This window comes from Corapipo altera, unplaced genomic scaffold (genome assembly GCF_003945725.1).
Source record: "Corapipo altera isolate COAL_440 unplaced genomic scaffold, ASM394572v1 76, whole genome shotgun sequence".
In the NCBI taxonomy this organism is placed as follows: Eukaryota; Metazoa; Chordata; class Aves; order Passeriformes; family Pipridae; genus Corapipo; species Corapipo altera.
Window position 1 is genome coordinate 735,493 of NW_020884964.1, and position 13,089 is coordinate 748,581.

The window sequence follows — 13,089 nt, forward strand, 5'->3', positions numbered from 1 at the left end:
TGTCAGGTCACCTCATTTAAGTTAACAAAGTGGTTTCACATTCTGAGGTGGCAAAAATTAACAAACATAACCAGCACATAAATAGGGATACCTAAGGAAATGATTCACTAGGCATTGTCACATGTTTTGAACAGCCAATGTGAATTACGAATTTGATTGTCCTACGTAGTTCTACCAGCTGGCTAACATGTTAGTATTTTTTACCTTTGAACTTTATCAGTCCAGATCACCTGAAAAGTAGCAGTAAATCTGGAGACATAACTCAATACATGTATGACAGATGAATGTCACTTAGCAAGTGCTCCAGTAAATCAGCAAGCTGCATCTCAAATGATGCATTATTCAAGTACAGGCATCCTGTGGCCACAGCACCAAGCCTGAGAGTTCAAGAAGTGTTTGGACAATGCTCTCAGGCACACGGTGTGACTCTTGGGGATGCCCTGTGCAGACATAAGTGTTGGACTCGATGATCTTTGTGGGTCCCTTCCAACTCAGCATATTCTGCGTTTCTGTGATCCTTATCTGCAGACCTGAAAACATCAGCAGGTTTGGTGGCAGAACTTATTTCAAGTTTGCATAGCTAAACTGTATTTAGATAAATTTCTTCCAGAGGTCATTAAAGATACCAATCACTCTAAATCAAAAAGGAGGGAGTTACCAAGGTAGAGGGGGAACATGGGTTAAACATGGCAAATAGGATGGTTACTAGCACTAAAGACAGTACACAGCAGTTCACGTGTCCTGACACCTCTAATGATCACTGAAACCTTCACAATATTCTGTCTGCAGATAAATTTTCTTCTCCACAGTCTCAAAAATTTTGCTTCGCTTCTGCTCTCAAATCTCTGAGAAGCTTGGCAAAGAACAACGGATGCTTTTCATCAGCATTTAACATATGTAATGCTTTCAAAGTTATTATTTAAGGTTCTTTGAGAAGCCTGGCACAATTTGAAAGTTACAGTCTCTCATCCAGATGCCTTGGGAAAGAGTCACAAACCAAATCACACAATCATGACTGATGGGTGTTCGTGTCATTCTGAAAGGGAAGTGAAGCCTTGGTGTGACTTACATTGCAGAAGAATGCTAGAAATACTATGTTTGATTATTTCAAGTCAATACTTGAATGTAGCATTTTTTTCATTATGTACATTTTTGTCTTGTAGTCACTTTGTTGTCAGACTACAGAATTTTTAATGTCTGTCTGGGAAATGTACAACAAAAGTGCCGTTTTAGACTGAAGAATGTGTCTCATTTACTTCAATGTGAAAGGGAACAACCACTTCTAGCGTGAAGAGGATAAAATAAAAGGCTAAACTTCAGGTAAGATAAATTATACAAACTAGTTTAATGTGGGAAGAAGTACAGATAAACAGAAATGTATCACAGAATTCAATCAGTTTAAGCAAATAAAGGGGAAAATGGCTCAGAGGAACAGTTCAAAAGTGGCAAAAGAATTTGTGGATTTGTGCAGACAAACAAATGAAGCTCATTATCAACTGAAAAGTTGCAGAAAAGCTGTATCTAGGCTGGAGGGAAAGAAACACAAAACATCAAAATGGAAAATCAAGGAAAAAATATTTAAGATCAAAGTTAAAAACAAAATTGCGGATAGTTTTTAAGTTTTACTAAATTAAGATAAATTAGTCAGTGATGAGGGCAGTACACAGCCTTTTAATTTTTCAGAGAATTACAGCATTTTCTCTGATACTCCACTACTTCAGGATTTGGCATAAGTAACACAGAAAGTCTGACACAGCCTTTAGTGATCAGCCTACCCAGGAAGTGTCAGAGCATGCTTTTCAACACTATTATATTTGTTACTGTTATATTAATGGCCAAGTAAAACACAGTTACCAATACGGGGTGCCAATGAACGATTTCCTTTTGGCAATTGTAGCTGTTATCTGTGCAGATACTCCAAAATCAGCTATTAAAAAAAGGCAAAAGCAAAATGACAATTAACAACTGATTTGATATAATTAATTGATAATGAACACAAGTTTGGTTTCTCCACGGTAAGAGGTTATTAAGTATACTGGAAATATTTAACAAAAAATAAATAACAAAAGCAAATAATGGAAACTTGGTGTATCTCAGATACCATCAGTCAGCTCCCCTCAGTCACTTGCCAAACATGCACACAAACATGTCCCTCATCCACACACGGAAGAACAGGCTAACACAAAAGATTTAACAGTTACAGGAAGTTTTTTAATATGATAAAATACTTTTTTTTTTTTGTTATCCAAGAGATTCTTTCAGATAACCTTTCAAGGTACACTTCACATTTAAGCACTCTTAAATGGGACATTTCATTAAAACCTCATAAACCCCTGTGATTTGAATTTTATCTCCCCCTTACAGTATCAGAAGGTCTTTTTTACCTCACTGTTCCAAAACAACTCACATTAATCCTCAGATGCTAATTGGATGGTATAGTTACATATTATCAGCAAGATAAAAAGAATTCTGATATTCACTAATTCCTTACATGAACCATCACTTCATTAAACAAAATAGAGCATACTGCTTCCCAGAGCACATAAAAATATTAATAGCACTAAGTTGTATTTACTCACCTAATTTTACATGTCCGTTATCCGTTAAAAGAATGTTTGCTCCCTTTAAAAAGAAGTAAGTATATTTAAATTAAAACATGCAGATTCCTCCAATACCATATTACAAAAATTATGTGAGATCTTATGGCAAACTGGGGCCAAAGACAAAGCAAGGACTGTGTTCAATAAGTCTGCAGTCTTACCAAGGAAATGTTTGTGAAATTACCAAGTTACCATTCTATTATATAAAAAATACCCCTTGGATATACAGGGCTTTTCATTACTTTTTCATTCAGCCTATGGTACTACAGAGTTTTATATTGTACACAGAAGCTCTCTCAAAAGACACAGTATGATGATTTGCCTATGCTGATTAATTCTTACTTTTTTCTATTTACAGTGACTGAAAGGAAATGGGAACTCTAAAGGTCAAAGCGGAAACAATTTGATTTTCTTTTCAGAAGCAGGAGCTGGTTTTGTCTTGTTTGAGAGCTATGCTTATAATTATAGCCTTAAGGACCTGCCTCGATATTCAAGTGCTTAGCAATCCTTAAGTGGTTTCCATCTTTATGCAACAGAGATTCTGTTTAGTGCAAGATCTGAAGAGTTCATTTTTGTGTGGCTGTATGTACCACTCACTTCAGCTCAATAATCAAAATTATCCCCAAGTTTGTACCATAAAATTACAAGATAAAAGGACCAAGAACAAACCCGATTTGAAGATTGAAACCAGGTACAGGTTGAGTTGAGTGAAGGCTAGAGCTGGATAAACACAGCTCCAAATGTCAGCACTGCCCATCAACTAGATGGAAAGGCAGCAGAGATGAACCTCCAAAAATATGTTTTTACAGATTATGGTTTTTCACAGAGAAGGAAAAGTCAGGCCTGCAGTGAAATACAACTAACTTGGCACATGTTGCAGGAGTACAGTTAATGAGCCTTATAGATGGAGCTCAGTAAACAGTGTGACAGCCCAGTTTACATGCTCTTGACCTTGTTAACCTTTCAAGACCAACAGAACAGGTACTCTAAATATGTAACTTAGCTACTGAGGGAAGCAAACACAATTCAGCAGTCAGGCGATCTGCAGATGAAGACAGTACTTTTCCATGCTCACGAGAACAACTTTTTTTAAAAGAAATAACTCTCAGTCTAAGCACTCTAAGTATTTGTTTTCAGCACAGTTCTGCTTAGAAAAGTATCTGTGCACTATATACTTACAAGCATAATTTTGCATTCTATAAAGTATAATGGAAAATATTTAACTTTGGTGTTCAAAATCTTTCATTCAGAAATTATTTTTATGATTGCTCAAACCCCAAATACTCTTCTGCAGCCAATGAGAACAACTTGGAATCGGGCTGCATGACGGCAATCTCAGTTGAAGCTGCTACATACATTGCATTCCTAGTCTGGAAAAAAATAAACCAAAACCAACAAAACCAACAGCATGAAACAACACAAAGGAATATGATAATTTAATGTCAGATTTCCAGGAGGAAGTTTGCCAGGTTTAAGCCGCAGTCTGAGCAAGGAAGAGTTTGGAAAGACTAGGCAGTAAAACTCCTGGAACAAAAAGTCAACAGGAAGCACCAAAAGGAAACTATAACAGAGTGTAAAAGTCTGAACAAGCTGCTTTTGATATAGCTTTGCTGAGGTGAAGATTTAAATAAGTCAGTGCTAATAGCCTGATTTGCAGCACCTTCTCTATTTTTAGCATGCGAGGGAGGGGACAGAAGCAGTCTCCAAGAACCACGCGTAACAGTGGCCGCTGCCCTGCAATCTGCTCACCAAGAAAAGAAGCAAGAAGCCAAAGCAACAGCTCTGCTCCCTAGTTGGTTCAAAAAGAAGGGTACTTTGAGCTTCTTGGAAAAGCTGCGGGAAAGCGCAAACCTTTCTTTTGCACAGAGCACACCCTTACAGCCACCTGAACATACTGCTCTGCACACCAGCTGATGTCTAAATTTTACAACACTGGTCTAAATAAACAGTAAGTGTGGCTCCAATGAAAAGAACAATCTGTTTCCATGCATGTATTTTAAAGAAAGTTTTTTCCCCCTCTCCCTTGGGAAGAAACCCTACATATTCAAAAGTACACACAAAACTGATACATAACAGTAAAGACCACTGGAGGTGACGTAGTCTATTTAAAAGCACAAAAAATCCTTTCAGTTTTTACTTACCTTTATATCTCTGTGCATTTTTCCTTTACTGTGAAGGTAATAGAGTCCCTGCATAAAATATTTAGATAATAATTTAGTCCAACATTTTCCATTTTATATACATCTCTCACTTAATTACCAGATATATTTAGGATCCAATTCAATCATCTAAATGACTCACTGACTGAAGAACATTTTTATATTTCAATGTATCCTGCTGCAAATTTGCAAATTCAAAATACGTAGTAGCATATTCTTTAAAGAATCTTTAAAGAAAGATATTTAAATATTAGATATTAGATATTTATCTAGTATCTAAAATACAGGATAGTTGGAAATAATAACCAGTCACCGCATCTGTTGGAAGAAGAGTATTCCCCAACCAAGTTTTCCTCTGGACATGGTAACTGTCACCTTTTCAGACCAAGCCAGTTACTGTTAAACTGCCTAACAGCCTTCTATTCAGCAGTCAGATCCCAGGATAACTGAAGTTCTCTCCTACACCATTACACACTTCAATCAAGCCTAGAAACATGCCAGCAGGCAGTGCTTTGGGTCTAATACTGGAGTTCAACTCTATTTCATGGATTTCTGCAGAAGCATTAGGCTGTCTTTCTGGGTCTCATGACAGTACCAAAACATTTTAAGACTCAACACAAGTTAGAAACTAAGTTTAAGTTTTGGAAAAACACTACAAAACCGAATCCCTGCACGACAAATCATAGACCATGTCACTTCTGACACTGCAGGATATCTCTAAAATTCTCTTCCAGGGGTAAATCGACACATAAACATCTTCCTCGCTCTGTGACCACGAACCTCCATAAGGCTCTATGTTCACAAGAGATCTCTATGTCAAGACAGAAATTTTTTCTGCTAGTTCATGCAAGACATCGTGGAGTTGACTGCAAAAATAAATTAGGATTGTTTTCAATTATTAGCATTTTCACAGACAGTCAAGGAAACACGTGACTTTGTTCTGGAGATTTCAAGTAAACAACATTGTACAGACAGACAACAGTACCCCCGAAGATACACTTTTTGGAGAAATTTTTGGCAGTTCATTATGCAATGTAGCTGATGTGCTAATCAGTTATGAAATTCAATTCCTTAAACTAAAAAAGCAAAAAGCTCCACTCACAGATGCTTTAACCTCTTTCTCTGGGGGACATGACTAGCAATACCCAGTTGGTTCAATGGTTTTTAGGAGTCCTCACTGCAGGCATGCACACAGACCCAAAAATTGCACTTGATTTGCTTTTTGCACAAAGTGTAATTCATCAAATCATCTACCAGACCATTGCAACAACTGGCATTAGCTAGAAGAGTCCCATGTACACTCCTTGAATCTCTGGAGGCTACTGGAAGTCCATCAAACTCACACACTTTTACTACTGCCTTGAAAGAATTTGAGGTCACTGTTTTCAAACCTGAATGCCTGGAGACAGGTACTTTTAAAGGTCATATTTAAAAGACCTGTATTTTCAAAACCAATCTCACTGATTCCAACCAAAATTGATAGCGAGTGTTTTTCGAAAATGGAGGATTCAATTGGCTTCTAAATACGAAGACTGTACGGGAACTTTAGGCATCCAAGTGAAACTCTGGATTCATAGAAACTGGTGGCAAAATTAACGTTGGACAAATTACTTTTATTTTATAAGAAAAGTGATGTTGCATTATAAAATACAACAAGATATCAGAAACTATATACATTATATTTGGTCAGAGTACTAGAAGCATGTATTTACAGACAAATTAAAATATACAAAAATGGGTCCAGAAATAACACTTAAATACATACAAAACAGCAAGTCTCACAGACAATTTATCCATATTGATCAAGATATCTTCCCACACAATAAATGCTTTCATAAATTCCATTCTAGACTACTGAAACACTCCTCCATATGCTGAGAAGATTACAGATTTGATTGATGGACTATCTGGTGGATAAGGAATTGGTTAGATGATTGTATCCAGAGTAGTAGTCAACACCATGAAGTCCAGATGGAGATGATTGACAAGTGGTGTCCCTCGGGAGTCCTTACTGGACTGTTTAATATTCTCCCCCTCTATTCTGCTCTGGTAAGACCCTATCTGGAATGCTGCATCCAGCTCTGGAGTCCTCACCATGGGAAAGACACAGACCTGTGAGAGAGAGTCCAGAGGAGGGCCACAAAAATGATCAGAGGGCTGGAGCGCCTGTCCTGTGAGGAAAGGCTGAAAGACTTGGGGTTAATCAGTCTGGAGAAGAGAAGGCTCCAGAGAGACCTTATTGTGGTCTTTCATTTCCTAATGGGGTATTTCAGAAAGATGGGGACCAACTTTTTAGTAGGGCCTCCTGGAATAAGACAGACAGTAATGGTTTTGAACTAAAAGAGGGTAGATTCAGACTAAAATAAGGAAGAATTCTTTTATAATGAGGGTGGAGAACCATTGGAACAGGTTGCACAGAGAGGGGGTAGATGCCCCATCCCTGGAAACATCCAAGATAAGGCTGGACAGGGTCTCTGAGCAATCTATCTAGTTGAAGATGTCCCTGCTCATTGCAGAGGGGTCTTTAAAGGTCCCTTCCAACCCAAACCATTCTACAACTCTATAAGAACAAAGGGTTTAAAGGTTCAAAAACCTTCACACTCCCAGATGCCACATAAGCCTTCACTGTAAGAGAAAAAAAGACATGTCCCGTAAGTCAGAAGTCAGCAGTCTCTAGCACAGGACAGGGAGATGTAAGTGGCAACCAAGGGAGATGGCCCAGGAACAGAGCTACCATGAAAGAGTGTTTGAGAGAGGCAGCAGCTCTCAACTAGTGGCATTCAACAGGTTTGTGTTCACTAGAAGTCAAGAACTACTCTCTCACATGGAAGCAAGACACCCATCAAAAAAGCACTTCCTGATTAAGTTTTACAGGTGTATTGAACCTGTAATTTAGGAAAGAAAATCGAAAGCTAGCATACCCACAGGGAGAGGATAGTGACCTCAACTTGAACATCTCAAGTACATAGGCAATTTTTTTCTTATTAGCACAGATTAACTATTAGATATGCAAACTGAGTGCTTAAATTTTCCTCCAAACCTACAATAACTAATTTATATTGCAAATATGAATTAAGAAAATATGCTGCTTCTCTGCTTTTTAAAACAAACATAAAATTAACAGCGAAAAGATGACAAGAGTTTTCTTCAAATGATCCAGGCAATTTGAGGTTATGCAATTATACAAGTTTCTAAGCCATAATATGGGACCTCCTCAAAAGTCTGAGAAAAATGCTATGTCATCCAATTACCCTATTTCCATGGCATCACATGTTATCTGGAGCTTTTACTTTTAGCCTTAATATTTTTACATTAAAAATCAAAACCAAGAACACACTACCTGTAGTGTTTCTCTGCTAACATAGGCAATTTGCTGTTCTGACAGTGGTCCAGTCACTGAAATGAAAGGGAAAAAGAAAAAAAAAAATCTCAAAATTAGGTAAGATATTGCCCATTCCCAATTCATACCTCAATTACTTCCATTCACAGTGATAGGATCTTACACTGCAAACCTCTAAGTAAATGTGCTTAGTTTTTACTCCAGACCAACCATCCCAAAGACCACTAATCACTTTTTAAACTCAAAAACGTCCACTCCCATTGGAATAGAAAGTACTAATTCCTTCCATATATAAATCTCATCATAATTACAAGGAAAAAGAAACAGAAGCAATGATTTAAGCACAGCTCTTTCCCCTGCACAAACCCATTGTGTCCTTCTGTGGAAAGTTGGACTTCCAACTCAGTGACTCAGATCTGTGGCAAACTTTGTTCAGTTCCCTTTGAGCCCTGAGTAGTTCTCTGTACATTTGTGACCTGCTCTGTCCTTCCATCCTCCTCACTGCCACATGACCTGCTCTCTCCAGCTTCTCAACCCTTTTCTGAAATGACCTATTAGCACTGTTGCTCCTGGGCCTGCCACACCAAGCACCTTCTCAAACTCTCCCTGTGAGCAGTTTTTCAGCAGTTTCCCAAGGGAAGGAGGAATCTTCCTCTCCCTCCAGGGTCCAACTTCATTCAAGTCTCTTAAAGGAAAACAAATTCTCAACAAATATGCAAACCAAGCAGTGAACAGCAAGCAAGCAACAGTCTGTTATTTGCCCCTAGTCACTGGACTTTGATCCTGAAATTAAAGGGGTTTAAGACCAGGAAATACAGTCCCCACTGTAAACGTTCTGCAGAGAAAACAGAGAAGTTGGACAGAGTTTCTCAAAGGACACTGAAGGAGTAAGGAGTTAAGAATGAATCTAGATTGAAGAATATAACTGCTAAGCTTCTACAAAACCATAACATTAGTATCATGCAACACATATCTTCAAAACAAGTCTAAATCCAACTTCCCTTTCCTGAATGAAAAGCTCCAAATCCACACAAAACTATATATATTGGAACCCAGTGTACATACATCTAGGCATCTATGCTTATTCTGAGAAATTAAATTCTGATTACCTTAAATGACATAAGATTACAGAGGCCTATAGTTCATTTGGAATAAGAGTCTTTAGAACATAATAAAGATCAGAAAAGAACCTTCCATTCTAACTATCAGCAGAGAAGCCGGAAATCAGCTGCAAGGGAAACCACTCCTGTATGGCATCTGTTCAGGCATTTATGTGGCATGAGCTCATTTCCTAGTCTACAGGTGTTCCACATAAAGTCTATTAAACACGACATTTTCCCAAAATTAGCAAAGATGTAAAGGCTCAACAAGGTCACATTCAAATGACTATGCCATGAGCATGGTGTGAACGTGTGAACTGGTGTTTGTTTTAGTTGCACCCAAGTTATATGTAAAGACCTCTTTGAGCACAAGAGAAGATTCTCACACGTAAAATCTTCACAATTCCTGTCTGAAAAACATCACCTGGGAACCACAAAGCCACTACTCACAGCATACTTCTTTCCCATGCAAGTCTTAATTCCAGGGCAATAAAATCCCTCAAAACTGATGGTCTCTTGAAAACTAGCAATCAATTTACTGATCTCCCCATTATCAAACAGGTTCACACCCAGCCCTTGTTTCTTTGACCACTCACTGCAGCCAAGCCCAAAGCAAATATACAGGCCACCTTTGCTTTTCACGTGTCACAAAGCCAGCATAAAAAAAGAGGGTAATAAAAAAGACCCTGGTGGAACTACTGCTGTACAAACATAGAGATGATCACTGTTTACAAAGGACATGAGCATCCATGGTAATCAATCCACTTACCTAGGTCTCTGCAGGCAGTGGTATAGATTATACTAAAACAAAGTTCAAAAGCTCAGAAACAAAATGGCTATGAAGTAAGACAGGAGAATTTTTTTTTATTTTTACAATGTAGTATTGTCTAATTTTACAGTCTTTAAAAAGTAGTGATGGGTATATGAGCTCCTGAAGGACAGAAATAGCTTCCGCCGCTAGAAAAAAACCCACCATGGCTGTAATTTTGTTTACAAAAACCAAGCCTAACCAATTAAGCAAAATCATAAGCTAAAACTGACCTTCAATGAATTATTATGGATACTAATTTTAGTATTCCTCCTCTCTAATTCCAAAACAGCGTAATCACTTCAATTTTTGAAAGTAAGATTTACTTATTTAAGGAATTAATCTTGACATACCATGATAAATATCCTGTAGAGAGCCACCTCCACAAAACTCCATGCAAATCCATAGCTTGTCTCGTCTAAAAAGTGAATAAAACCATTCATTAGCTGTCAGATCTGAGAACAGCACCTGTAAAGGAAAAGTCAGAGGACTATAACGTTGTAAAGCACAACATAACAAGCTCTGTATTATGAAAAGTACAAGTCAAATAATGAGTATGATTTAATCTTTATGTGATACTTCACTGTACAAACAGAAACTAATAAAATATTCAAAAATATTCTACTTTAATAAAGTAATAAAAACAGTATTAGTGAAACATTCACACTAATTTTTTGTTGAAATACTTTTTTCTGAGAGTAGAAAGGAAACAGATGTGGGTTCTTATTTCTTCCTCATTTTCACTTTCCACTTTTTTCAGAGCATAGGAGTTAACACAAACAAACAAGAAACAAATGCAAAACAAAATGCCCTAGGGGAATCTCTCAACTTCTTCCACAACAAATTAAGTGAAAATAGTGCTTTAGTCAATGCTAGGCAGCATGGAGTCCATGCTGTGGATAAGTGCCTGCTCAGATGAAGTCTTTTCCTTCAAAAACACTTATGGGTCAGAGCAAAGTTATTTAGTAGTTCTTCCCTTACTAAGGGAGTCAATTCAGTTTGAGTCACTATACCTCCACAAAAGGTGCTTTCAAAGAACAGACTGCAGGCTGAAAAATTCAGAGGTCTCTTCTCTTATGGCCAGTAATTCTATTTTCACTTAGTAATTTTCACTGGTAAGATGTGTGGTCACAAAACGGCATTTTGGAAAGCAGAAAATCTGGGACTTGGCTAGTCATTCCTGGCCATCAAAATACTCAGAGGGGAAAAAAAAAATCACATAAAACCACCTTAGAGCAGTCTGTAAAACAGGACAATCAAAGGAATGGCTGATGGTTGTTTTGCAGCTTCCTTATGAACCCTGGTCTTGGGTTTCCTGCATTCATAAGGCTCTGTTAGAACAGCTGAGACATTTGTGGAAGTGTTTTGCAAAGCATTGATGTAAAGTGCTGAGCTTATCTCCTGAGCTGCAAATTGTAAGAATTTCTCACCAGCAGGTAACAGTTAGAATAGCTGCTGTTCCAAGGAAGAACTGTCTTTCTTGGATGTTCTCCCCATTCACGTCTTACACTGCCCTCAAAGCTACACCCCATCTGCTTCCTCTGTGGGTGAGAAAGGTACTATGCAAACATTACAGAAGTTTTAAGCAATAGAGTTCCCTGGCTGTTAACTGCATACATTTCTAGGGGTAATTAAAGCATTGCTTGAAATAATATTAAGGTTTTCCACTGAAATAACTGATGAAAGTCAGACACAGAAGCAATGTGACTACCTGTGAAAGAAAAAACAGAATTAGCAGGGGAACATGAGTGAGAAAGAAGCACTGAAAAGACATACACCTCCAAGTCCCTCATTTGCTTCCCACAGTGATGCAGGACTCAAACAGGGATACTTTTGGGGGCACTGAGTTCATGAAAGCCGCTCTTTCCCATGTGGCTGCATCCTGTTTGATGCCAACAGCAGCGGCAGTGTGGAGGTGGGAAGAAGCCAAAACAATCTCAGCAGCCTTGGGACAGCAGCAGAGCACCCACAAAGTAAGAGACATGAAGCAGATAAGTGCGGGAAATTCACACTTTTGCTCACTGGGCATTAACTTCCCAGTGTGCAAAAGCCCTACAGAAAAGAAAAAAAAGAACGTAAGAGGATCAGAAGAGACGACTTCATCTCTAATTCACTATCTAGCCTTTTATTACTGTGCCTAAGCACTCTGGGACAGGTGAAGATCATGTAACATCCAACATTAACACTGTACACAGTTGTCTATTTCTGCAGAGCATATGGCAAGAGCAGCAAACAAAACAGGACCAACAGTACCGTTTAGTGCCTGCAACTTCACACCTAGGCTAACAGGCTAACCCAGAAATCCGACTGTCTGAAAAATCCTGACATAAACAGAAGAAATCCATGGGGAACAATATGCTGGCAAGTGGCAAGTAAAGGATGATGGTAATTTTCTATTTTTCTTACCATTGAAATATGCTTGGAAAACAAAAGGTCAGACACAAGAAGGTCTCTAAGACAGTGATGCAATTGCCGAGACAAAAGAGAAGCACTCTACCAACAAAGAGGAGGGAACCAAGCAAGAGAATAAGAGAGTGACAAAACACACAGGACATTTGCCAAAACTTAATTCTGGGTCTACAAAGGTGTATTTTGGTACTCTGAGAAAAGAGGGAAACTTTTTTTTTTTAAGGAAAAAACATCCTCACCCTGAATACAGCTCCAGGAGAAGAGGCACCATTTCAATATAAAAACGGTAAAGAAAGTTGAATGCAATATTAACATTTTTTCACAATCTATTTTCACATGAAATTTTAGAGAACCATCAGAAACAGCTTTTCATTAGCTATACTAAGCAATCTGTTCCTACTGTGACCAGTTAAAAGAAGCAGTTGTAAGACAACTGGATACATCTGTCAATGTTTCTACAATGCAAATAATTTCACCTCCAGAAACAAACATAAGTGGAACCATCACATTCTGGTCAGAAGTTCATGTGTTAGACAAACAAGACATTCTACTGAAAAAGATTTAAAAGATACTATATACACAGACTCTTCATACTTCTCCTTAATTTTCCACTTACATATTATAGGTGTCAACTCATTTGCAAGGAAACATGACTACGTGATCACTGAATGCT

At 38.0% G+C, this 13,089-nt stretch overlaps 1 protein-coding gene across 7 annotated transcripts in view; it reads right to left on the reverse strand.

Moving 5' to 3' along the window:
* MAP4K3 (mitogen-activated protein kinase kinase kinase kinase 3) overlaps positions 1-13,089 on the reverse strand; it is a 76,616-nt gene that overhangs the window by 51,204 nt on the left and 12,323 nt on the right. For 5 of the 7 annotated variants that reach the window (XM_027664548.1, XM_027664549.1, XM_027664547.1 and 2 more), the window contains exons 4-8: positions 10,361-10,425; positions 8,100-8,155; positions 4,742-4,789; positions 2,580-2,622; positions 1,855-1,927 (exon numbers count right to left, since the gene is read on the reverse strand). In XM_027664548.1, the coding sequence (XP_027520349.1) occupies positions 1,855-1,927; positions 2,580-2,622; positions 4,742-4,789; positions 8,100-8,155; positions 10,361-10,425 (285 nt within the window). Of the gene's footprint in view, positions 1-1,854; positions 1,928-2,579; positions 2,628-4,741; positions 4,790-8,099; positions 8,156-10,360; positions 10,476-13,089 lie in introns of all 7 variants that reach the window. The other 2 variants (XM_027664545.1, XM_027664550.1) reach the window with 2 other exon arrangements.